Source organism: Stigmatopora nigra, chromosome 12 (genome assembly GCF_051989575.1).
Source record: "Stigmatopora nigra isolate UIUO_SnigA chromosome 12, RoL_Snig_1.1, whole genome shotgun sequence".
Classification (NCBI taxonomy): domain Eukaryota; kingdom Metazoa; phylum Chordata; class Actinopteri; order Syngnathiformes; family Syngnathidae; genus Stigmatopora; species Stigmatopora nigra.
The window spans coordinates 8,348,319-8,374,640 of record NC_135519.1 but is presented as its reverse complement, the minus strand read 5'-3'; the positions used below and the strand labels follow the sequence as shown (position 1 = coordinate 8,374,640).

Below are 26,322 nucleotides of genomic sequence, written 5' to 3'. Positions count from 1 at the left end.
GCACAAGACGTGGCTACATTTGGAAAATGAAAACAAAAAATGTTAATCTTTATTTAACACCCAAGTGTATAAAGTAATGCTCTCGGGCTGTTTGCAGTGGTTGCTTTGTCCTCAGTGCTTTGTCCTAACCTTGAATTGACCCTCCTGAAACCATTTGGGCCATTTTGCTGGGATTAAATGGTAAATTGTGCTGATCAATAGTTAATGGGGCCAAAATATGATGTCAGGGAAAAATGACATTTGACCCCAGGCAAGGTTTAACGGGAGAGAGCACTGATGTGTGTACAGTATGCTGATGAATTTTAAAAGCAGTTTTTTAGGTCACAGGCGACCTCTGATGCCATGATAACGATTTCCATTTTTATGTAAACAGAATATGATGTTTCTATCAATAAATTGCAAAGTGAAAAGGCGAGTAATTGATCTTAGTCGCACTCCTAAAAGTGCTTTATCATACCATTGAGGATCACTATTTTGTTACAGGTGTAGCACTGCTTTTTGTATCTATTTTTTACAGCCTCTAAAGCTGAATTTATCCGTCTTTTTCACCAGGGAGACTTTGTGTGTAAAACAACACAAGCCCTGGATGGCCAAGTCATTGCCAAAATGATACCTTTAAGGGCAGTGAAAGTAATAGAGGCGATATACCTGTGTAAATGGTCCAATTAAATTGCATGATGGTCAATTAGGGATGTCAAATTTGTCATTTGAAATTATCCTGCCCATTTGTGTTGTGTCAGTACCAATTTTACACAAAGGTTTCTCTCTTTATATGCCAATGCCATTAATGCATCGCTATATGCATCTTAAAAGTGGGTTTCCAATGTATTCAACATACCAGGTTCATGTTAGTTATTGTGTTTTGCGGTTTGTTTTACTAGTCCGAAAACCACCTTAATCCGGATTACATAGAAGTTTTGTGCCATACTTTTAAATGTATAGGTAATATGAAAAATTACCAGTTGTAGATGAGCTGGACGAATCAAATAATACATCCATCTCTCCATCTTTCCATCCATTTTCAACATTGTTTATCCTCGTCATCCTGGTACATAAGGGGTGCTGGAGACTACCCCAAACGATGAAAGGCAGATTACACCCTAATCTGGTCAAAACAAATGAGGGTTATTACCAGTTTTCCTGTGAAAAGCAATACAAATAAAACAAGAACACCATAGTAAATATTACCTTTTTTGAAAACATCAGGAAATCTTCCATAGATCTGACTTTCTCTCCCCCCTCAGTTCACTCTTAAAAACCGCGCCCTCTGGCGGACACATTGTTCCTTGCTACGGCATCCAAACCACGGCACTCCGCCTCCCAGTATTTAATAATTTGGGGAGGGTAGAACTGAAATGCCCGTGTGTGCGTGGAGCAGAGAGGAAGAGGCAAGGGACGTGGGGGGCTATTTGGGGGGGGACCGTTCCACTCTTTGAAGCGCAGCAGTGAGCGGAATGCCTTTCCCACTCTTTTGAGACGACTAAAGTTAAAGACGCGCCGCCATCCTCCGGAGAAGCATCGTCGTTGATCAAAGTGGACCAGTTTGCACTTGTTCTCATCATTTGTTGCTTGTCTGGCTACTGTCCCAACTCTGTCCTGGTCATCTTCCTGAAAGACAGGTAGGTTCACATTAATCTCATTTTCATGCAGGAATATTATCCTCTAAATGATGTGATTTGGTCTACTTCAGTGATGATTTGTTTAGATTGAATGGATCATGACATCATGTTCATTAAAAACAGTATATATACTGATGTATGCATTAATTCATTTGGTCATTAATGCATATATAGGAGAGTTTAATAGGATTGCACCTGTAGATGCTCTGTCTTTGTTTGGTGTGGAACTTAAGGGTCGGTGGAGAAAATACAGTAGAACGCACATTGCATGCACAATGCAGTTAGGACATTCACAATTTATTCAGGTAGGTATGAGGATTGGCTCGGCTGAGCAATAAGGAAAAATTGCAGCTCAAATGTCAGGATGTTTTCTTTATATTATTCCTTCACTGAGATATAAATGCCACTTTATCTTGCCTCAAAATAAAATATACATTATGTCTCATCCTGCAATTCTTCAAATTTGTTATTTCTCCTTTTTACTTTGTGCCGGATGGAATTGTGCTGACCAGCATATTTTGACCATTATTCCTGACCAAGGGATCCAAAGATAGATGGTTACATTTTTTGGGCAAACTTTTTTTGGGATGTAGGTCACTTGTAAGATTTTCAGCGTGACGATCAAATTCATTTCGACAACCGTGCAGCAATTTATTCTCCGGCAGATGTCTTAATGCTCTGCTTTGGGGTACCTTATTGCTCTAATTGGATTTGTGTTATTCCAACCCTTTATCTGTGCAAAAAGGGTTTTTTTTTACCATGGCATCATTAATCCGATGCTTTCTCCGCCTTGTCAGGTTGGCGCCTAAAAGCAAATACTGTCTTAACCTCTCATGTCTCATCCCTTGGGATATGCTTTGTCACAAATTGACCCAAAGTAAATAGTTCCATTCCCCTCGTATGTAGATGGCATGTTTAGATGTCAGAAATGTAAAGATAAGGAATTAGAAGCAGCATGTGCAAAAAGAGAAGTGCAGATAGCAACAGCACAGGCATCTTGTGTCACTATGTCTGATTTAATTCTTGCCTCCGGACCTGCTTTTCCTCTAAATGACATCCAGTTTGATGTGACAGAGGGACAGCGCTTTACTTTAATTCACTGAGACATTTTGAATGTGATCTTTGCTGTGGAGGTTCATTGCCAGCCAACCTGTGTGAGCCTTGCCTTGTTCATAACAACAGCTCTAAACACAAATCAACACAAGGGGCTGCTCCCATGCTTCCAAGCTTATTGCGTCCGTCCTCTGCCGTGTTGTCGTTTACGTGGACGAAATATGAAAGTAAGAGATTTGATTTTTTTTTAATGCTGCCATCATGCATCAGAGTTAATAAGAAATCAACAAAAACAGAGACGTCTCAGCTCATGCGTGGAAAATTCCTGAAGATGAGTCCTTTGCCTGAGTTTATTTTAGCCCTATTTATAGCTTTCATGTTAAATTGCTCAAAGCTAACCTGGAAGGAAAAAGAAATCACTGAGTGACATTACTGTAGAAAGCAAGAGGCAGGTCAACCTTTTCTCCACAGCATGTGTTATTGAAGACTTGTCAGTCTCATCAGTTGGAATTGAATGAGCAATGTCTAATTAGTCAAGCTTGAGGTACATTTTTTTTCCCCGAGCTCATTCGTCTTCTCCAGACGTATTGGCTTCATTTGCTATCCTCGATAATGAAAGCAACAATATTTGTTATGAGTCATAAATCAACACCACGGTGAGAAATCATTGAACCGTGAACCAACAACCAGGTTAAATCTTTCCTTATTCTCAGTGGCTTGCACTCACTTTTCAACTGTGACAAATTCAATGACAAGAGCAAAATGTTGACCTTTGACTTTGTGAACGTGTATCGAAAGTGACATCACTAACTTGCTCCTATCTGCAAAATGAGCTGTTCATTGTTTCTCGTGTCAGTGCAGAATTTAAAATGTCAGTAAGGATCAAGCTCATATAGTTCTTTAAAAATCATGAGGATCAATGCCAAATTATCAATATCAATAGCTGAGTAGAAAAAAATCAGTATCTTGAGGTAGTAAAAGACAGTTCTAGTATTGTTATGACTCACTTGATTAAAGTTACTTCGTTTTAACATTCATCATCTAGATTATTGCAGATCAAGTTTTATTAGGTGGTATAATAAGAAAATTAATTGCCCCAATAAGCCAATGAGGTGCATTTAGTACTAATGTTTTTTGTTAAAGTGTTAATTAGTGTTAAATGTTAGTGTTGTAATTCATAAGATTGGGTTTGGACTTGAAGCTGGATTTGCTTTTTTGGGGGGCGAAAACCTGGAGTACTTGACATTGATGTCATTTCAGGGGAAAAATGTTAAAACCGTCACAAAGGTTAAAATAATTTAATTTGGCTTGATCTTAATTTAATTGTGATTTGAAGTTTTGTGATAAAATTCAATTCAATTATGTTGTTTCTACGCAAGTAGTGGGCACAGTATGTGTCACGCTGACTTTAAATCGGGTTTACACATTTTTTATTTATTTCCCTTTAAATTTCCTCTAGCAGTTGCTATCTTCTCTCTATTATTTCTTTCATCTGCGACGATACACACATTGTTGTCGTTTCTACGGCATATATTTTAATCTAGGGTAAGGTATCAATTATTCAAGTATTTAAATGAATAACTATTCTGGGGAGTTAATCATTGACTAATTGCCTATTAAATAAATGAAGAAAAAATTAATGTACGCCTTGCGTGCAAATAGCAGAGAAATTGTTAATTGGGTTTCAATCAGTTTGTTTTTAAGGAGAAGAAAAACATTATGCCACGTAAGGCCGACAAAGGGCAGAGCCACCTGCTCTATTCTTTCCACAAAAAAAAAGACTATCCAAATGCATTGTACCATTGTGACTCTACCGATGGAAAGAAAATAAATAGATGAATTTCAGTAAGGTTTGCAAAGTTAGCTATTGTGTACACTTCTTCTGTGGTGCTCAACTGTTTCCAATTGGATTGAATTGTTGTGCTCATTTTTCTAAATAAACTCCCCTGAGGGATGTTGTTACTTTATTTGGGTTTGCGTGAGACATCTTTTTAATGTTAATGTCTTAAGTCGGAAGTAAGATAAAATTTCCTTTCTGGTATAGTTCCTTATTTTGTTGCAAAATGTAGTATTGTGTGTTTTATGCCATCCATGAGGATCTGCATGGGACATTAATACAGAAGTGTATATAGTATAGATGCCCCCCTGTGTGTCTGGGCTTTCTTTCCACAATTTTGCCTGTTTCCCTAAGTTCTAGTTATTCATTACTCAACAATGCAAATTGATATAAATGTACTTTTTTTTTAGTTTTACATGCAATGCATGTGTCTTTTTAATTGAGTTTTGGAGCTAGTGTATTTTCAAAGTCGGAGTTAGATCCTAAAAGCCTAATATTATAAAGCATGCAGAGACATGTCACAAGTTCACTTTGAAAAGGGACCACCCAATGTGAAAATCACTTAGTTCAGCTAAAATATACACTGATAAATCCTACTGTAATTATCATTTTCTTGCTTATTTTCCCAAGATAATACATGCAACTGAAATCACTTAAAAATATTGTTTTCGTACACCTGCAGAGATCATTTAGGTTTATTTTAAAGATTTAGAACGGAGTAGTTATACTACAAACATGCATTACATGAACTCTTATGACTGCAAAGGTTTAATGAGTCAAGACGGTACTTTTGAAACTTCTTTTTGACTTTCCCAACTAGGAACGAGTTGCCACCGTGTAAATAGAAAGGCATCACGGATAACGTGACTAAACACGATAGAACAATTCCACGCTTTGGCAAAATTTGCTAGATTTTGCAACTAGTTTTCACCAATCCATGATAATATGCAATGAGTTTGGCTGTGATTTCAAACAAAATTGACGAAAAAAAAAAATACCTACCTGTTAAAATTCCCTACAGAAAAGCACTAGGATTAGCATTTTTTTTAATGTCTAGAGTACACAAGTTCAACACTTGTTCACAATAGAGAAACACACTGAAAGGGCTAAAGCAAAGGGCCGATTTGTATTTCAATCGAGCTTATCCAATGCTCAGGAACTAACAGCCTAAGGCAAATCAGTGATTTACAATAAACTACGGTAGCAAGATTAAGGTTTCGAATAGAAAAGACCTTGAAAAGGCTGCAATAAATACAATTGTATTCAGAATGAAAGAATCTTTTCCGACAGTCAGGTTTTCCCTTTGTCCACTGAATTTGTTCTCTTTGGTTGTCCTTGATTCCTCCTGCTCTTTTTTTGTATTTCTTTCAAAGATGGATCACAAGCTTTTACAATATTTTATACAGTATTTATATATTTTAGTTGTAGAACAATAGTATTCAACGGTCATAAACTACTTTGGATGTTATTGGATCAGTTAGTCCTTTTTTGTGTTCCTCTGTAGAATAGTTTTTTTCCCCCAATTATGACAAAAAGGTTATTTTCTCTTGTAGAACATTGCTTAAACCTTTGTTTTATACTACCTGAAACCTAAAAAAACATCTGTGGGTAAAAAACAATATTGAATTAAAATTTAGCATGATTATGTCAAATAAATTTGGTAATCAATCATTTTCCTCACTCATATTAGGTCATTTGTGTATATTTGAGAAAACAAATTGACATCCACTCAGTCAAGCAGCATGCAGTGACTATGTGACAGCTCGTAAGAGCTGTTAAGATGGTTAGGTTTGAGGTCCCTTTACTAACAGATTAATCTGTTCATCTTGCTTTCTCTCCCTCTGATGCCTTTTAGATTAACGAGAACTCAAAATTTTCTTCCTCAAACACAGCTAATCAGGTAGAAACATTGGTCATGTACTGATGGCTGCCGGCAATCACCTTCAGCTCTTTTCCCTCTCAGTGGGTCGAATTTCATGAGGTCGGCTGATAGAATTATTTAAAAAAAAAACATAACATATGCCATTCAATTTGTTACAAACGTACAATTTTGGGTTTGGACATGAAAGAACATGAAGTATGTGCACATGAATCGGCATAATTAACCATGCTTTAAAATGCAAGCCCAAAAATAAGTATGTCATTTTATAAAATTCTTAATATGATTGCAATAGATGTATTTGCCTGGCCTCAGCAATTGGGGGGAATAGAAGTAGGCCACCCATCGCGGCAAAGCATCGTAGCAAGCATTTGAATTTCAAAGTGCCAGAGTAAATCAAGTTTAGCGAGAGGCAAAAATAAAAAATATTGAGCACAGCTTTTTATAAAATGTGCTGTGTTTGCAGTTTACTCCAGGGTTTTACTCTTCCCGTTGTGTGGTATATTATTTGTGCTGTGCATAAAGGTCACGTTCAAGTGATGTGCAATTACGTGTGATTACAAAACAATAGAAAGCTCCGTGGAGGGTTTCGAGTCTGCGAATATGTACGATGAAAAGTAAAGCTACTTACTTGCCTTCCACAGATTATGTTTTTTTTTTCAAATCAATTCTTACTACAGTTGACTGCAATTCATATTTAAGAATGAAATTGATCCAGGTTCTTTGTTCCGTTTAAAGGAGCAAAGGCTTTAACATGTTTGATTCAAGTTCCTAATCTTTGTCAACGGTTGATTGACTGATGCAGAAAACTGCTCCAGTATTGGGCAGCATTGATCTCCTAAATGTTCTCCATCCTAACCATCCAATTGATTTATCTTGCGAGCCTAGGCTTGGACTCGCAGGGTGTTTGCTCGACATGATGGAACAAAGCCATGTGAATTTGATGCCGTTTCAAAGCCCACACCTGGGATAAAAAAAAGTGAAAATACTGAGCCCATAACCCCAGTTTAATTTTCTCTTTCCAGATGGACTGGCTCACACCTGAGATGTGAAGTGTGTTATGTGAGCCAAGGTGTTTTCCCACCTCACTGGTGGTGGGGGAGAGATGCTCCACTCCGTTGCCATGACAGCAGAGGTCCTCTTTGTTCTCTGGTTTCTGATGAGTGGTGTTGGGAGTAATCCCATAACGACCTTGCCACTTAGCCGTGAACGCCTGGAAAGGGTGTTGACCCAGGCTAGAGAGGACAAAGCCGTCCCAAAGCCGCTACAGCCCGCGGACAACGAAACTTTAGGTCTGAACCGAACCGGCGCCAGCCGTGCCAGGGCCAACCTCAGCGCCTACAGCCGAGGAGGATCTAAAGGTGGGAGGTCCCAAGAGCTGTGGACTGAGCAAGACAATCTTAAGCAAATAGATGTGGGCCCAACCAGTGACATCACTCTGTCTTTGGAAGCCATTGACGAATATGCCTACCCAGATTACAGGGGTAAAGGCTGCATGGATGAGAGCGGTTTTGTATTCGCAATCGGTGAGCAGTTCACCCCTGGTCCGTCCACATGTCCTTGCCTCTGTACAGATGAAGGTCCACTATGCAGCAAGCCAGATTGTCCCAGATTGCATGCTCGCTGCATTAAAGTGGATACCAGTCAATGCTGCCCGCAGTGTAAGGAGACAAAGAACTACTGTGAATTTCGGGGAAAGATCTACGCCACTCTGGAGGAGTTTAAGGTGAGTTGGTGGATGAGTCTACGGATTTGTTTGACATACTCCAAGCGGGGGGAAAAAAATGCTGACAGATCTTCTTTGGACGTTCGATTAAGAATGAGTCTGTAGCAAGTCCGCCATAAAATGTGGTTTCCCTGCAGCAAACAAGTGGAGAAGAACGCACGAAGGCACATTTATAATGGCAAAGGTCAGCACTTGTCTTTGTTCTCGTTACAATATTTCTGTGGGCTCAATTTCAAGGCGCAGCTCCAGCCAAGTCTTCTCATGCTATTGCTGCTGTAATAGTCTTAAAAATGCAAGCTAGTAGTGTCTCTCAACCATTAAGGCACACAGGCATCAGGTACGTGCTACAAATAATTATCAAAAACAGGGCCCTATTTACCCTTTTTTTATGATAGTAATGGCCTAAATGTGACATCGAGCTGAGTAAAAGTGGCTTTCTGTCAAATATGTGCAAAGGTTGGCTTGCTCAAAATTCCTTTCACAAAGGCGTCATACATTAGCCTTTGTGCTGTGGGATTTGGAACAGGCAGGTTGTTATGCGTGATTGCTAACTTCTTAGGGAAGTGCTGCCTGGCTCTATTTTTCACAGTGAAGTGCCAAGCGGAGGCACAAGCCTCTGCAATCAGCGGGAACGCTGTCAGAATTAACCTTAGCTCTTTTGATAGGACAAAAGGTGTGCTGCTATGCTCAAGGGAGTGCCTTTTACAGGGAATATAGGAGCTGCATCTCATTTCGATCTATACACAATCAAGCTCCAATCTTTTTCAGGCTCTGAGACCCATGGTAACAATTTCAACTTGTTTTCCTCAACCTCTGCTCAAAGACTTTCTCCTTATGGTTTAAGTCCAATCCTCAATTATTGTTTAATGTCCTAGTTGATCGCAAAGCCATCTTGTTCATTCATTTGACGTGCTGCATTATTTATTGATTTGAATTTACTTCTAAAATAATATAAACACAAGGTAATTGAGACTAGATTTTACTCAAGTAAACGTTTGATAAAATTAAACGAGTGATGATGTTCTCACATTTCACCAGCAAGTTAGGAACGAGGAATGAGATGACCTGTGGAAAAAAACCCAACAAGATAAAAAAGGAAGGAATGCTAAAAAATCAATATATAGTTTGGAGACGAAATAACAGACAAGTAGAAGGGAGAAGCTGATTGGTTATTGACAAGAACAGATATAAGTGAAAACCTATTCAGACAGGACATAAACTGAAAACTCAGGAGATAAAACCTCTTCTTGTAAAGTTAATATGATTTTTTTATACACCTCTTAAAGGACCCTTACCCACTTTACTTATACTAATTGTGTTTTGCAGGTCTCTCCGTGTGAAAAATGTCGTTGTGAGCCAAACGGAGAGGTGTTGTGTTCTGTTTCGGCCTGCCCTCAGACAGAATGTGTCAACCCGGAATATGAGCCGGATCAGTGCTGTCCAATCTGCAAGAGTGGTATGTGTGGACAAATGTGACTGATATCATTATGTTTACAATTACAAAACACCACAAAGGAACTATAGTTTCAAGATTTTACATTTTTCAATGTTCACTTGATCCATTTCCACTAAAAACCAATATTTAAGTAACCAATATTTTGGTAATTACCCTGTGAGCTCACCTCTCCAATTGCCAAAGAGCGCTTTTCTTGGCCTGTTATTTAATTCTACCATTAGATCTTTCAGAGTCCCCATATCAACTGTCTTAGATCAACACAGTCTTGTTTTCAAACACTAATTCAAGAATACATATAAAATACTATAGAGTGCATTGCCGCTGGCTCCAAGCCATAGTATTCCAAGCTTTTCTAACACATCTACATATAAAAAGCTTTTAAGGTTGTAAAAACAAATGCTCATTTGAAATCACTAGCTCTGAAATTCGGTCAACAGAAATTGCCAATGAGTTGCTCCTCCTTCAGATTGGTTCCTAAGTCTGTAAATTGATCATTCGTCCAATAAAGTGAGCCCGACCAATAGGGAAAAGCTCATGCAATTCAACAGTGACTACATCACACATCGGCATTTCCAGAAGGAAAACCGTGTTTCCTAATATCTACAAAATCCCACCAGAGACTAAGCCTTGAATAAATACTGACTCTTCTGGGGTTGAAGGAGGGGGTCGTTACTGTGTCTCTTCAAAGTAGGAAAACAATTGTGTTATCTTGTGGGCGCAGACTCTGATCTTCACGAGAGACATTTTTGAAATGAAAATATTTCACTGAATTACGTTGAAAAGATATGCAAAGAACTCTAGATAACATTCAAACCAATTGAATAATCAAAAAGGACAAGTAACACGAGCCAAACTGTTGGTGAAAGTGTCTCGATCAAAACACAATTAAAAAGTGAACATCCTGTCTTCTCTCAATGGCAGTAGACTGCCATATTATTCCTGCTATATTTTGTCAGACAACATCGTGATTGTTTGTTCAGTTGTCTAATTCGCACATGTTGAGAGTGTTTTGTTTTGCATTTAGGCAGAGTTCCATCTTTTCTTTTTGGACTTCGCGGTGGATTTACCAAGCTGCAGCTGTGTGTACATCTGTTTAGAGACAGATGTGAATGGGTGTAAAATTATATTCAAAAATGCTACTGAAACCTCATGCTCTTCCAACCGGGAAAGGATTTGCTGTGTTGGACTGTTGTTCAACATATAGTATAACAGTGCACATAAGAAAGCTGCTACAGACTCAAAATTATGCTATGAACATTTGCAAATGCCAAAGTGAAAAGATTAGTAGCACAATCTTGTCTTAAGTATCTTCAATTATGCACTTATGAAACCTGAATTAAAAGGTAAACACATTTATTCAACCAGCTTCAATAAGAAAGGAAGGTGGACCTCTTTCATTCATAAATAAATGAACAGTATCCATTAAACCTTCTGAATCATTGCAAAAATCAATTCAGTTGAAACAAAATGTTTTGTTCCTTTCACCCATTAGGTTTGTTTCTGCTTGCTTATATTGAGGACTTGTCATCCTACCATTTTCTCCTTCTGTCAATGGAAAATCAGCATCAACAAATTCTCCCACAGGTTGAAAGGGACTATAGAATCCTGCCAATTGGTGCAAACGAGTTAGCAGTATTCACGCCAATTGGCAACCACCACACTTTTTCCAAAGTGGGAGCTACATGTCCAGAAAATTGCTGCTATAAAACATATAGCTATACACCCAGTGACGCCTCACGGAGGTCTTGATATAATTGCCGTACGAAAACCAATTCAGAATCAGTTTCAGTCATGCACAACAACTTTGAAACACATTCTCACACATCCCCAAACTCCTGTTGCCGTCATCCAAAGCAGATCAGTGACAACAAGAAATAACATCGTATTAAATGATATGATCTGTTCATATATCCTGTAGTCAGTGAAACAGGAAATTACACCATGCAAACAGTGAGTTTTGTAATTAACTGTGCAGCACCACCAACCGGCCACGTTTTAAACAATAAACACAAAAGCCATCTTAAATGTGCAATGAAGCCATCCTTGGCCAAAATGAGGCGGCAAGTCTGAAGGAATCATCATCATAATGCAAACTGCCAAACACTAAAGATATTATTTTTCTGAGCCATTATAAAGGTCACATTGAGCTCATAGCGGTTTTTAAAATTCGTATTTGTTTTCTTAATACATACAAAATGAATTAAATGGGCGTTTTAGTATTAGGGGGTGGGATGTGTTGTTGTTTAATTGGGAAAACAACTATATTTTTACGCTGAATACTCTCGTCCTGAACATGTAAAAACTGGTTTGACCAACTGTCGATGAGTGCTATTTAGAAGTGAGGGCTGACCTCATGGCCAGATGGTGCAGAGTTGGCTAAAGAGCCGGACACAGACCTGTATAAAAAAAGCAATTGGAGACCGCTTTCCACCAGATCGCTGCCTAGTATATGTTTGTCACCAGGGTGCCTGGAATTTGTATAAAAATGGCACTAAAACTGCCTGTATTTTCCCCCCTTACATTATACTCTCTCTCTAATATGCATCTGATAGCGTGCACCAAATTCAAAGTGGCATTTAGCATGAGATCAAATCGTTCACATTTTCTTGCAACAGGACGGTGACTCAGGCTGAATGCCATCTGATATGTCACCAAAGCCAAAACACTGAACATTGCATCTTTTCAGATAAGAGTAATGCCTATTTATACCAGATATGTATACAATCTTTACCTTTACTCTGAACCCGTCCTACGAGCAAATATTAGAGATGCATCGCATTTATAATGCACACCTCGAAAGGATATGGGTGAGAATAGCTACCACAAGTATTAATTAGATTCGACTCCAGGGAATCAACTGAAGACTTTAAATCATCCAGAGGTGATTATGAGCATTAATAGTTCTTTGTATCCGTGACCCGAGTTCGGATAAACTGGAGAAAATGAGATGAGATGAGTTAGTTCTTTGTAACTATAATTAGCTTCTAACCAGTTCAGCAATAAAGAGAAGAAATTGGATGGTTGCATTTATGAATGACAATTTTCCAAAGCCAAAAGCCAAAGGTTGAAGGTTATGGAAATTATCATTTCAAATTACAATTCATAAATATCACCACTATTTTCACTTTTACTAATATTTAACTTGCGGTTTATATTGCAGTGTGTAACATTGCAATTTTTATATTGAAGCGATACCTTATCACTCTGAGCACTTTCATGCCCTCTTAGCTTAATCACTTACTCATTGGTCCATGTGTTAAAATGTTCATCACACTGTCTACTTCTCCGGTTAAGCCTTTAATTAAACTTGAAAAAAATATCTCCTATTATTTTAATGATGTATGTAAAATAATAGCTTGTTCGTTTGTTTTACAAATTAGTATCATTATGATTCTTTTGAAAAAAATTACTGCGCTTGTGGAAAAAGATATCTGGATTTACTTGTTTTTCCTCCCTCCTTAATACGTTCCCAAAGTACGGGATCGGGACTCTGTATCGACAGATGAAGTAGGTGAATCATTGATGAGCTTGAATGGGAACAACTAATCTTCCTCTCGTTTTTTACATTCATGCCTCTTTCTTAAAGAGGAAGAATTAAAATGATAATAATCACTAGCCATCACATTCCACGAATCCACTATTAATCACATGGAGTTCTACATGTGACATAGAAGGGAAAGCTCTTTGGCCCAACACGGTAATTATTGCAAAATCAGGTTATATGCGGTCATTAAAGTTGTCACCTCGCTACCAGATGCTGCTTAAGTGTAGACAGATGTTAATAGCTTGTAGGAAATGTGTCACATCAAAGCTCACCTCATTAATGGGGGAATAACACATTTCTCATCCAGCGTTGCTTTACCACATACTAAATTAGGGTATCCGTAAATTTAGAAAAAGTAGCCTACAGAAGGTGAGAAATGCAACAAAAAATAGACTAGAGTGAAACGTTAGCCCGCTTCCAAATGAGATTTGTCATTCAACCTCTCTGCTGTCTGTGTGATTTGGCTTGACTGCAATTTGCCTCCCTATCACTTCCCTCCCTAAATACAATAAAGATTTGCAATGTTTGATGAGTTCATCAATTATACTCTGGCATTATCGTGGCCTTTTCAGGCATGCAAAATCGATTCCTAAGGCATGGTCCCCTGTCTCAAATGTGTTATTCAGTCGCTATGCATGGAGACATTTGGGGAAGAGCCAGGGGATAAAGATGAAAGTGGCCAGACAGTTGTTCATGAATATCAAAGAACAGCTGTGATGGGATGCAGGTTTTCAACATTTCACTGATCATTCAAAATCATTTCACTTATAAACTTTGACATTTGCTGATGCTGTCAGCTTTCATTTAGCCATAGAAACATGTTAATTTTATTATCTGATGCAAATGAGAAATGAATTTTTCATTATTCAATCATTAAACTAGCACACTAAAAGTATTCAATCAATCAACAAACTGATTGCAATTGGTGTTACATTGATAATACTGATTCTGACACCCAGCCGGTGCTGTCTAGAATATATATATATATTTTTTTAAAAAGACAATGTTTTTCTTTCTTAATACTAAATCAATACATACTCACTTGGAATGTAAGGTAATCGCTAATATGATTTGGTTAGACACTGCCCAACTCATTTTTTGACAAGTCTCCCACTTCAAATAGATTGGATGTTAACTAGTGACAAACTAATTGATAGGAAGAAAGAAAAAAAGTTTTTCTTTGAATTTCTGCCACATTGGACATTTATCATCATCTTGGAAGGGTGAAAAACTTGCTGATACCGATGACGTGACTTTAGTGCCATATTGTGCCGATAATACATTATAACACTAATTACAATATACACTTGAATTGAAGTCAATGTTCTGCATCACGCATTTTTGAAGGACACTTTTCTTGTCTCTTCAATTCCAACCGTCCATTACTCTTGCAGGTAATCACCTTGGCAACACACGAGGAAACAAAATGTGTTCTTCAAGTCCAATACATTAGGGTCATCACTAATCTGGAGGGTTGTGATAAACAGTGCGACCTGACGCCAATATCACTTCAAACACAGCAACTTGAGACGTTACGGCGCTGCTGCCAAGAGCGATAAAGACTCATTTGAATGAATCGAAGAAAAAAAAGATTCATTAAGGCCCTTTATTTCTTCTTAAAAAGAGCACTGCATAGGTTGTATGGGAATCTATTCGAAAAAGCAAGCATTAAGAACTAATTTTAGGACATGTTTGTGTATAAATACCTACACATTTTTTTTGAAATGTGGTAATTTGAATCATTTAATAAAAAAAACTATAGAAATAAGAAATATTTTTAAAATCTGTTAAATACTTTTTTCAATGGCACTGTATCCATATCTTTAATGCATTGATGCATATTTTTTTATAAAATGGGTCCCTCTCATGTTTTATATATACACACATCAAATGCCACTTTTATTCGACATTTATAATGCAAATGCACTCAAGAAGTCCATTAAGATGAGTGATTTTGTCTATCTTTCTCTAAGGATAATTGAGATCTACTGGTTTTCATTTCTTTTTAAATAGAGGGGTGTGATAGATTTCAATATGTCTTTTCGTCCATTACTTGATGCGGTGCTGCTTTTAAGATGCAGGTGCTAATGGTGTTTCATTTCCACATACTGTCTATATCAGCTCTTACCAATTTGTAATGTAAGTCTGGGTCTACGTACAGTCCATTTGTCCCCATGAGTGCTATTGAAAAGCTCTTTTGGTAGATAGTGCTGCAAAGAAAAGAAAGAGTGATGCACAGGGGGCCAATGTATTAATAAAGCCCAAATGAAAATGATAAAACGGAATGTTAAATCCACGTTGGCGCCACTGTGAATGGTCGTGGTTCACGGACTATAATCAGGATAAAGTTTGAAGGTTGATTCAGAATGTTATTGTCCTTGCAGATCGTTGATATACTTTTCTTGAGAAAGGGTTTTAAAGACGCTTAATGGTGATGAATGTAGTACGGCAGTAGTACAAGACTACAAGATGAGCTGTTTCCCAGCAAGGGTTCGTGCGGACTTCCAAAGGCCTTACGAATGTGCTTTTGCTGACATTTTGACAGGCTGTTCACGTTGATTGATGTGCTAGAGGCATACTTCCTCTGGGTGCTGACACCCAATGAAATGCGGCGACTGCAGTGGAAAGACTCCTCATTTTTCAGCCTCCTAATTACAATGTAATGTATAGCACAGCAGCGAGAGAGCTTGTTAGTATAAGGGATGGCTATTGTTATGCTGTACCTGATGCTGCCATGAACAAGTGCTGTCGAGTTTCTATTTTGTGGCACGGCTGTGGAGATAATAGTGGCTTTATGCGCGCTTTTTTTCTTCTCTTTTGCATCCCAATGCACAACAGCCTGCTGAAAACATCGACCACAATGTCAATATATACTAAAATTATATTCTATGGGTTGGAGGGATAATTTCCATTTGTTGGTTGGGACAATTTACCTACGCAGCGCACCATGTGTGTTCTTGCGTCATCATTTCCTTATAGTTGAAAGCAGTTTTGTAGAAAATGATGAAATGTTCCATGGTGGAAGTGCTTCAGGATTAAATTAAAAGATTGTGTAATATGAGCTGTATTATGTATATTTCATTGGCTTTCAGGAAAGCATAAGAGGAATTTAATATTTAAATGAATTTTCCATTTCATTTATTGCATGTCCCCCCCAATTAGCTTCCCTTCTGCCGCCTGCTTTCCCGTGGTGTTTCCCATTGTCTCGTCAATATGTGAATGTATTTAACATTTTTATAGTGAACATTGCACGACATCCAATCCATTTTGACTGAAGAAATCTTTGTTTGCCTAGTCTTTATTTATTTATTTATTTATTTATTTATTTTCTTAATGAAATAGGGACTTGCCCTATAAAAGTTCCTTAAATTAATTATTCTTCTTTTCGCTTTTGCATTTTTTGCCTGATCATCTGCCGCTGCCTTACCTCATTCTTCACTAGGTTCGGTTGGATGCTTTTTAATTTTCTATGAAAGTTTTTGTAAATAAAATATATTTCGCCTGACTCCACACTGCATCACAATTGGCTCGCCTCTTTTGCGTGCTTGTACTATGGCGACCCAGACCTTTAAAATGCAACCTTTAGATGAGGCTAATGTTTCATAACATATGGCTTTTTTTCCCGAGCTTCAAATTACCCTAATAGGCTCATTTAAATGTTTTAGATTATTGCAGTAAAAAAAAAGATCTTTAGACTGAACTAAATGGAAAATTCTCCCTGTATAAAACAGGGACAAGCACTCAATGGTCTCAAGAGCCTGCTAATGGTGGTGAAATGCTCAAGTAGGTGTAGACCTGAATCTTTTGGATGATTCATGAAGGTTTAGGGAAAATGTCAGACTGCAAATTTCACCTTTTAAGTGACGCTGGTCAAATATTCTGAGGTATCCTATTTAAATTATACTGCTTGCTTCGAATGACTGCGGGTGAGAAAAGGGCATTGCGTTGCACCCATAGTAATAAAAACTTGATCCCAAAATGTGTTATCTCATATATTATTTTCCTGCAATTTTTACCATCACATAAATTTGGGAGAGCCAAGAGGGAAAAAAACGCTACTGACACAGTTAGTGCTGTGGTGACTTGTGTTCTATTTGTCTTTGAATAGAATGTTGCATACTCTTACGCAAGGGAAAATATTTATTATAATGTATAATAGATAACCTATATTGTTCTAAGCTCAATTCCCCAAATTAAACTTAAACTATTAATATCTGAAGGAGTAAGACTTTTACTCTCTTGCTTAAATTCCAATGAGGACAGATGATTGCAATGGAAGCTTTCAGTTATGAAAATGTCCAACTTTTCAAATGTTATTTTAGATCCGTGTGCTTTAAATTAATAGTGAGCTTTTCAAGAAATCCGGCCTGATTTCCCACTTATATGTTGTTAGACTTCCAATTTGCTAAATTGATACTCATTTTTTCAAACAACAAATGTGTTAAATTATCTACAATTATGTATTCATAATCTCTAACTCAGTAATTATTAATAGAGAACTAGGAAACATCAACAAAAGACTTTTTTGCCTTAATGGAAATTTGTAGTCAAATCACTATTATTCAGTGACAAAATAACTTCTTTACCCTGACTTAGATTGGATTGGGTGCTTTGTGAAAAGCCTTGAATCTGAATTTAACCTCCAAACAAAAACAGCCGCGTCTTCTAACTTTTTATGCAATTGCAAAACTGAAAAAACCCAAAGCAGCTCATTGAAATCCTTGCAAATCACATCTGCCTTGATAAAACTCTTACATTTGGATGTAAGTGCTGACCCTCAATTGCATTCTAATCATCAGACTGTGACCGTGGTGGTCTCTTGAAGGGACTGAATAACCTTCGAAAGCAGATTCGACTTTTGATTGAAATCCCAAACCACAGCGACATAGCATTATTCTCGGCGTGCCCGCTATTGTTCACACTAAATGATGATTGGACGAGTTCCTCACCCCTCGTCATTTTCCGTTTTCAATTCTGTCAACAGGACCCAACTGCTTTGCAGACACGACAGTGATTCCGGCCGGACGAGAGGTAAAAATCGATGAGTGTACCATCTGCTACTGCACCTACGAAGAAGGCACCTGGCAGATCGAACGCCAAGCCACCTGCAGCAAGAACGAATGCCAACGCGGTTAGAGACTGGCAAAGCGGTAGGAACGTTGGCTCGGAAAAACACCAGCGCCGGTCCATGTGAACACTTGGCCTTTCACCCAGACTTCCGGACATCAGGGTCCGCCCGGCTCAGAGTTCGGAGTCTGTACTACGCAAAGGCTTTTTACGAAAATTTGTAATCCGCACATAGAATATTTATTTATCTATGTAATCAATTATTTATGACTATATACAAGTACTGTCTAGATGTCATTATGATGAAGTAGTTACACCTATTTTTATAGCCTGTGTCTTTTAATAATCAGCCTGAGTGACTACAAAGCGAATGTATAGAACACAAAAGGCTGTCTTTGGAGGCTTAAACCTTGACGTCTTCATAATTCTGACAAATCCTAACACCTGTTCCTTAACAACTACAGTTCAGAGGAGCGGCCATCTCCGTCCGAAGTGACTGGCCTGTCCAAGGTAAATGAGTAATTGAGATAAAAGTGGAATTAAAGCTGACTTGACTGTTTCTGACTTGTACAACATTCTCTAGTCTATTTGGATGTTTCAAATGTACTTTGATTTTAAAAGTGCTTTTTTTGTATCTTGGTGCTGTATGTTCCTGTTTCAAATAAAAGGCAGTCTGTGGCTCTGCGGGTGCCCGCAACCATGCTTCCGATCGCCTGTATGACATCTAAGGGGCTCGGTTTTAGACCACTTGATGACTCAAATGTTCCCCTGTGGTCGTGAAAACTCGGAAAAGCAGTAGGTGACATTTTGGGGCTCATCAAATCTGGCAAACATGACAAAATAATCAACTTCTCTTTTATGTCAAAGAAAGATTCTGTCTAATTGAAAATGTAGACTAGTTCTCTAACCTGTAAATGATGATTATGTTGTTTTAAGTAACATTCGTTCACCCACCCACCAATGAATCATTCATTCATCCATACCGTATATCCTCACAAGGGCCGTGGGGGTGCTGAAGCCAATCCCAGCCAACCATGGACACCAGACGGGGGACACCCTGAATCGGTGGACAGCCAATCGCAGGGCACAAGGAGACAGACACCCATTCATAGCTAGGGGAAATTTAAAGTGTTCAAGCAGCCTACCCTCCATGTTTTTATAGTTTTGCGAGGAACCTGGAGTACCCGTAAAACCTCTACACGAACATGCAAACAGGAAAATCCAGACCTGGGACCGACCCCACGATCTTAGAACTGTGAAGCCGACGCGCAAACCACTCGGCAAGCTAGACCTCGGAAACTAAATCTGACATATTCAACATGCGTTCTATATGCTTCTTCCAGTTTCAAATGGATAGTAACGAGTGCAAGTGTTTGGCCTCGGCCATCCGCTCCCTGAGCCAACGGATGAAAACGATGCCTCATAATAAGTCCAGGTAATGAGTGCTGAAGGGCAGGCAAGAGATCAATGAATGCAGATGCTGTTTCAATGTTTGCAAGCTGTCTCTTACATGAGCAGCACACTGCCCTCACACTTGTGACGGTCATGCAGCACCACCGGGGGTTGCCAGACAACGGCGTAACATCTCCAGCCGTGAAACGTGCTTGTGAGCCTGTCAGCGGGATCCCGGCTAAACCAGCCTCATCTCGTGCACATGCGAGCAGACTGGCTTTTCTACAAACAGCTGGGGAGAAGGGGCTCAGCTCTATTAAGGTTTCTTGTCAAACCAAGCACGTCTAAGTCTTTGACTGTCCTCTTAAAGCAAATTCATTCATTCAAGATGGAATGGAAATGTGTTGAAGCACTAGACGTGTACATGTTAAAGATGCAGATTCACCCCCCCCCCACCCCTCCCTTCAGTCCAATATTATTAATCAAAGCACAGACGCTTTAAATGCACAACATGTCAAAAAATGAAGATGATTGCACTTATGTCATTTTACTTGCAGAGAACAAATTTGGCACTCAATTAAAATTATTTCAACTATTTTTTATTTTCTTTTGGTTTGTGACATATCTTAACTCATTGGCTGCAATTGTCAGCAACGATTAGACATCTGTTGCTTTTAATAGGTATTTTATATACACATTTTTATTTACTAACCTAAGTAAGCCTTTGAGTTAAGATTGTCATAACTTTTGAATAGTGATGCCCACTATCTCTGAAAGGGTTACTTTTTATTTTTTTTTATTTTAACATAACCATTACCCTGAACAATTTACTTCAACTGTGGTCTCAGGAAATTTTAGCTAAAAAAAAAAACAAAAAAAAGGACAACTTGATTATATCTGAGCATAAAACTGACAATTAATTCTCCTGAGTTTCTTTTTTCTTTTTTGTTCTCAAATGAAATTCCCTCGATGGTACACCTCTAAACTGGTCTTCCTCTACACAGGCCATTAATTGGACACATCTGTCAGAGACGCTCATAGAGGATTAGCCTCTACTCCTCCAAACAGTGCAACTCTGTAATTAGGACTCCTGCCCTGTTCTGGCCACCATACACTTCTCCTGATCATATTACGGCTGCTGATGAAATTTATTACACTTTTATTGCAACCAACCAACTCTGTCATTTGCAATTAAAGCGCAACAAGTTTCACTGGCATACAGTTGAGGTTTTAAAAATCAGAGAAATAAAATTCATTAAATACAAACAGAACACTTATAAAATAATAATTACTACGTAATATAATTTAGCAAGAAATTGCATAAGGATGCTTTTGCATAGAGATCTTGGTATATTATCTGGTCCTTTTTAACTCACTGGCTGCCAGTGACTGTGCTAGACGTCCAAATCATTAGAAGTGGGAGGGATAAATGAACATTCACTCCCAGTCCTCCCAGTTTAAATGAATTGGATGTCATTTGTTGTCTTAGGAGCCACTTCTGTTTGATTTTGGGTCACTTTCTGTACATTTGGGACATTTTGGGGGTCACTTCTTTTACAATATTGATTACAGGTCACTTTCTGATAGATAAGTTGATAGAAAAATGATATAAATACATATGGGAAGTTTTGTTTTGCCAACAGTCTCCACAGATATATATTGGAAACACTAAATATTAGACTTTCATGCATTTATTGGTGTGGCAATTGCTGCTAATACATTTTGCATTGAGTACAAAGTTATAAATATTAGTTTATTTAATTTTGTTTAGCGGGTAAATATTAGCTCTGAAACAGTGCTATGTGATTCATCCTGCAATGGTGATCCATCTTCATGGATCTGGAAATCATTACAAGTGAATTATTGCGTAGTGTTTTTCTCTTCAGCACATTCATCTTAGGAGAGGAAGAGCTGCAATAAGAGCCACGGGTTCTACATTTTTAATGGTAGACAGACTGAATTCATTTCAATTGCAGAAAGGGAAATGAGTTTTTAACGAGAATCAATTAAAATAAACAAAGCCTTGTAATGTATCAGTGAATTTAGACCTCTCTGAATTGCTGCCACACCTTTGAGTTCCTGCTCTGTTCTCTTTACAAAAGGCACTTTTCTTCCTTGAACTGGCACTCATATTATTTGGAAATTAACATTCTCGGCACTGGCGCCAAATGCGGGTAAAATTCGATTTGCAACTTCTGGCTTTATTACTAAGCCCATCACCACAAATCCACTCAACCCAACTTGGAATCCCCCAGATCATTTCCGTACTTAAAGCAAGGAGACATGCGTGATGCTCCCATGTGTTGCTCCTTGATCAATCTGAACGAATCGCTTCTCCATTGAGCGCCTGGAGCCTCAAATTGCCTTTTATAGATAAAGTATCGTCACTGCCGCACAGCTCCCAAGCCATTAACTCCACACTTTTACATTCTACTTCTCGTCTCCTGGAGGTGTTGAATTGCCCTTCTGTGCATATATACAGGTGTGATACACGCCACCCCTTTAAAAAAAACATGCCTAGCAAAATCCCTAAGCAAAAAAACAACAACAAATGTTTTATAGCATCATGCTGGCAAGTTATCTGCATCAAGGGTGCTCTATTTTCTTTACAAAGCACACACAAGGTTAGCGCGAGTTCATACCGGCCATCCAATCCATCATCTGTGAGTGACAAGACAGAAACATTCCCCCCTACAACAGATCCGCTTGCTGAAGACCGGCATTTTTTTTTTGGTGGTTTCAACACAACACGGCTGTCAGGTTGAAGTTCTTATTGTGAAATGTGAAATAATGGAAAAAACGCAGCTTTTCTCTGAGCCATGATGTTCGCATTTGCATGAAATCCCTCATTGTTGTTTTTTTTAATCTAAGGTAATACATCATCCATGTCATGTGTAGATAGCTCCTAAACCCAATGCGGACACCCTTGGGATATCATGCTCATGAAAAGGTTCTGAATATAAACGACCCTGTTGAATCAGTTTTCCCCATTTTGTGCCCAAACAACTTGAAATGAACAGGCAGGAGAAAAAGTATTGGTGCAGGCAGTGGGTGTCCACCCCTATTGGTTCTCTTCTGTTTCAAATGTTCAAAAGAAGGGACTGTTTGGTGGCAGCTTAATAGTACGAGTGAGTAACAAGTTGATATCCTGCGCTGACAGAGAAAGTCCATTACCATTGTTGCCGTTTGGACTAATCAAACATTTTCTTTGTTATTCAAAGGATAGTATCAGTTTTATGCAACACGGAAATGGGAAATTAATGGTGCTACACGTCCAATCGGATTGGAAGCCACTGGAAATTAGTGCTTATGAAGAACAAAAACAACGTTTTTCCATGGTTTCTTTTTTCACGATTTTTCGTGTGCTTTAGGCAGGTTTTTATGTCCTGAGCATTCTAGTTTGTGATTATTCAAATACGGAGTATCACCTTAGTGGTGCTTTACCACTTGTTTTAACATAGCTAACAGATTATCATTGACAAAAAAAAATCATGATGAAACGCATTATCGGCGAAGAATAGGATTCTACACTCATGAAAGTCCCAAATCAACTCATGATGCTGTTATTAATTTTTGAAAGTGTACATCAATGTGGCCCAAAAACGTGGTAGTAGAGTTTGCACGCCTGGTTGCAAGAGTAAATACAGCTCTGGTTTTAATGAAATTGTGGCAACAGTCGTTGGTTCTGTCATCAATCATCGTTTGTCCTTTTGCTTTGGCTGCATGAACGGTCCACTTCATTCGGAGCCACAGCACAGTGGCCTAGATTTTCAGCAAAATGATGACATGCTGTCAAAATAGATGCTGAAGATCACTTCTTTTTTTATATTTTCCCACCCATGCAATTTTTTTCTTCACAAATTAAATCTACTAGGCTCTCTTGTCATGTTTTCACAACATTACCAGTGTCCTAGAGCTCAACGGATCTTAAGATTCCATCAACCGGTCAACCAATTTTTATTTTGACTATTACCTTTCAGGAATTGGACAATACTGCAAGTGATTTAAAGAAGAATAACAATCAAAACACAAACGAAGATATTTGAAGTGAAATATCCATAATCTATAAAACCTGGAGCATTTGGCCCTTTCCTGCATTGTTTTTCACTTTTTTTTATCATAAACAGTTCTACCTCACACCAAAAAACAAATCATTCATATTTCATTTCTCCTGAATTGTAATGTCAGTAGAGGTCCATTCCCCTTCTTCATCTTCCTGCTAATGTGAGACCTCAGCTCACCATACCACAATTCTTCCCCGATGTCTCCTTTGCTAAAGAGGACGGGCATTATAATCTAATTTACTCTTGATTTACAGCTGCTTGTGTATCTCCCATAGTCAACATATTCATCATTCAGAGTGACATTGCATTATGCTGACTCTCCCACAGGGAAGGCTACCATTAAACATACTCATACAGCATCATACTAGCCCTCAGGCTGCTTGGCGGGGGACGGGGTGAAGAGTATGTGGGAAAAGTTTTTTATATTAGAAGCATTATAAGGAGCACATTTTTCACTCCCACCCCCATCATGAAAAATGTACAGCGGCATACTCATTACTTTGCTGAGCTAACTGAGGGTGACAAGTGGAGAGCGGCGGCTTGGAGAGGGCAGGGAAGCAGCACTACAATCAAGCCTTGGGCCCCTCTCTGAGGACATGGTTGCCCACATTGCTCGCGGAAGCTTCATCCACGCACTTGCCATCGTTCCAAATGATCGAGGGCGTTGCGCCACTGTAAAATATTGCACACTAATACTCTTGTGTGCTCACTGGGTTCACTCACTTGTTTTCGTTCCTACACTGTGATGAATATGAGTAACATGATGCCCAGTCATTTTTTTTTCATCATCTAACAAGTCATACGGTCGGGCACTGTGAGAACAGAGTGCAATTCCTGTGATTTATTTCCAGCTTACTGTTATATGAAATGATTTTAAATGAGTTTGAATTTGATGTGGAAAAAAGAAAGGAATCCCACCTGAAAAAGAAACAGCTGCTGTAAAATTGCAACCCGTAATCATGAATGAATATTTTATCTGGAAGTGTGATTCCAGGATGTAAAGTGATAGGATGAGAGTGTTACGGGATGTTTGGAAGTGACCATCTGTTCCAGTAGCTGTTTCTGTGTACTATATGCTAATAACTTTGTGTTTACAGAGGCGAGAAAAAGGTATGTGAAACAATTGACATTGCTTAAGTTTATGCTTATGAAAATAATGTAGCCTGATTATCAATATTATCATAAAAGAAAAAGCCATTTGAGCAGTTGCGATGCTAGTAGAATACCAACAACCAGGTGTACTCCAAGATTTATTAGACACAACAAACACTGCTCATGCTGTTGCCAATTATTAGTGGATGTTTTATCTGTAAAACCATCACTTGTTTTTTTTTTTTTTTTAGCCCTTCATGAGTCATTTTTTCAAAGTATCCAGGCTGACACACCTAAAAATAATCTAAGAAATTAAAATTTGGGCATTGCATTTTTTGTTCTGATAATAAAGGACAAAATCCACCTCATCTTTGACCATTCTTGTCACAGAATTTTAGTTTTTTCAGGAATGACAATTTATCAGACACCTGTGCATCTTGTCTAAACCATTATTTCCTTCTAAATGTTGACCTCAGGGAAAATAAAAGCCTGCATCTTAATGGATGAAAAAAGTCTCAAATCAAAACAGTGGAGTGTTTCAACAGCTGTGGACTTGTCTAATGTTGGTTTAATGCTTCAAAAGAACCAACAACAGGGATTCAGGCCTTACTGTATGTATCTAAAATTTTGAGGCAGTTTAGATGAATCCATTTACAATACTCTCCTAACTAAAAATGGATTTGGCCCAAAGCAGAATCTCCAAATATTGTCTTTAACCCACATTCAAAAACCCCCGTAGAAGCGACAATACTGACACTTAATCCAGAGTATCTGATCCCATCAGCCACATCTAACCTGTGTAAATGAACACTGCAATGCAGCATCGGGTCGACTGAGTTGGCCAGTAAATATTTTTAGAGCTAGTGAAGGATGCTTGAGAAAGGTTCAGAAGCGAACTCATAACTCGCAATTCAGAAACAGACTGCTCTAATGGTAATAGCGCTAGCATCGCAAGCATGTTTTGGTTTTTAAATTCCAGCTACATCACGGAGAAAACTGAACTAATTGAAAAGGAGAGATTTTAGAGGAGGGGGGCGAATCCAGATGCCATAAATCATGTGGATATCTCAACATAACTGCATTCATTACAGATGCATGAATACACAATCAGCACGGCTCTCATGAGGCGCACAACGGACGCAACAAATGGCCTGTTTTTTTGTCAACACAACCATTGTAAGACTGAACCCATCACAACTCACAAGTGTCATATCTGCCCTCCTTTTGTCAAGGCAGCATTGCATGGGCGACACATTCGCCACTCTTGCAATAACTCATAATTAGGCTATTTTTAACAGATCCCCTTCAACAGCTCGTGGGTGTTTACATTTGCAAATGACAGGCTGACTAAAACTCATCCATCAGCAAGCATCAGCTTCATCACTGACACATTAACATGAATACATTCCCTCCCAACAAAGCCCCAACGCTTGAGTCCCTCGCCAATGAAACTGCGGCACACGTAAAGGTCGGTGTGTTTAGATATACCCTATGTACATTTGCACAATTTTGCCAACCCACACAATTTAATTAACATAGAAATTTTGTTTTTGCTCCAGTGAATTGAAGACGGCTCTTTCAAGCAAGCACAGT

General features: G+C 38.5%; 1 protein-coding gene across 1 annotated transcript; it reads left to right on the top strand.

The window, feature by feature from the left end:
* Positions 1–1,380: 1,380 nt before the first annotated feature.
* On the top strand, positions 1,381–18,878 carry vwc2 (von Willebrand factor C domain containing 2). The gene is made up of 4 exons (XM_077729818.1): positions 1,381–1,619; positions 7,414–8,114; positions 9,441–9,570; positions 18,099–18,878. The coding sequence occupies exons 2-4, from the start codon at positions 7,494–7,496 to the stop codon at positions 18,248–18,250; spliced, it is 903 nt and encodes a 300-aa protein (XP_077585944.1). The 5' UTR covers positions 1,381–1,619; positions 7,414–7,493; the 3' UTR covers positions 18,251–18,878.
* Positions 18,879–26,322: the final 7,444 nt, after the last annotated feature.

Coding starts and splice junctions, on each gene's coding strand:
- vwc2 (XM_077729818.1), top strand. CDS start 7,494: ATGCTCCACTCCGTTGCCATGACAGCAGAGGTCCTCTTTGTTCTCTGG. Junction 8,115..9,440: donor CCACTCTGGAGGAGTTTAAG/GTGAGTTGGTGG, acceptor TGTGTTTTGCAG/GTCTCTCCGTGTGAAAAATG. Junction 9,571..18,098: donor CTGTCCAATCTGCAAGAGTG/GTATGTGTGGAC, acceptor TTCTGTCAACAG/GACCCAACTGCTTTGCAGAC.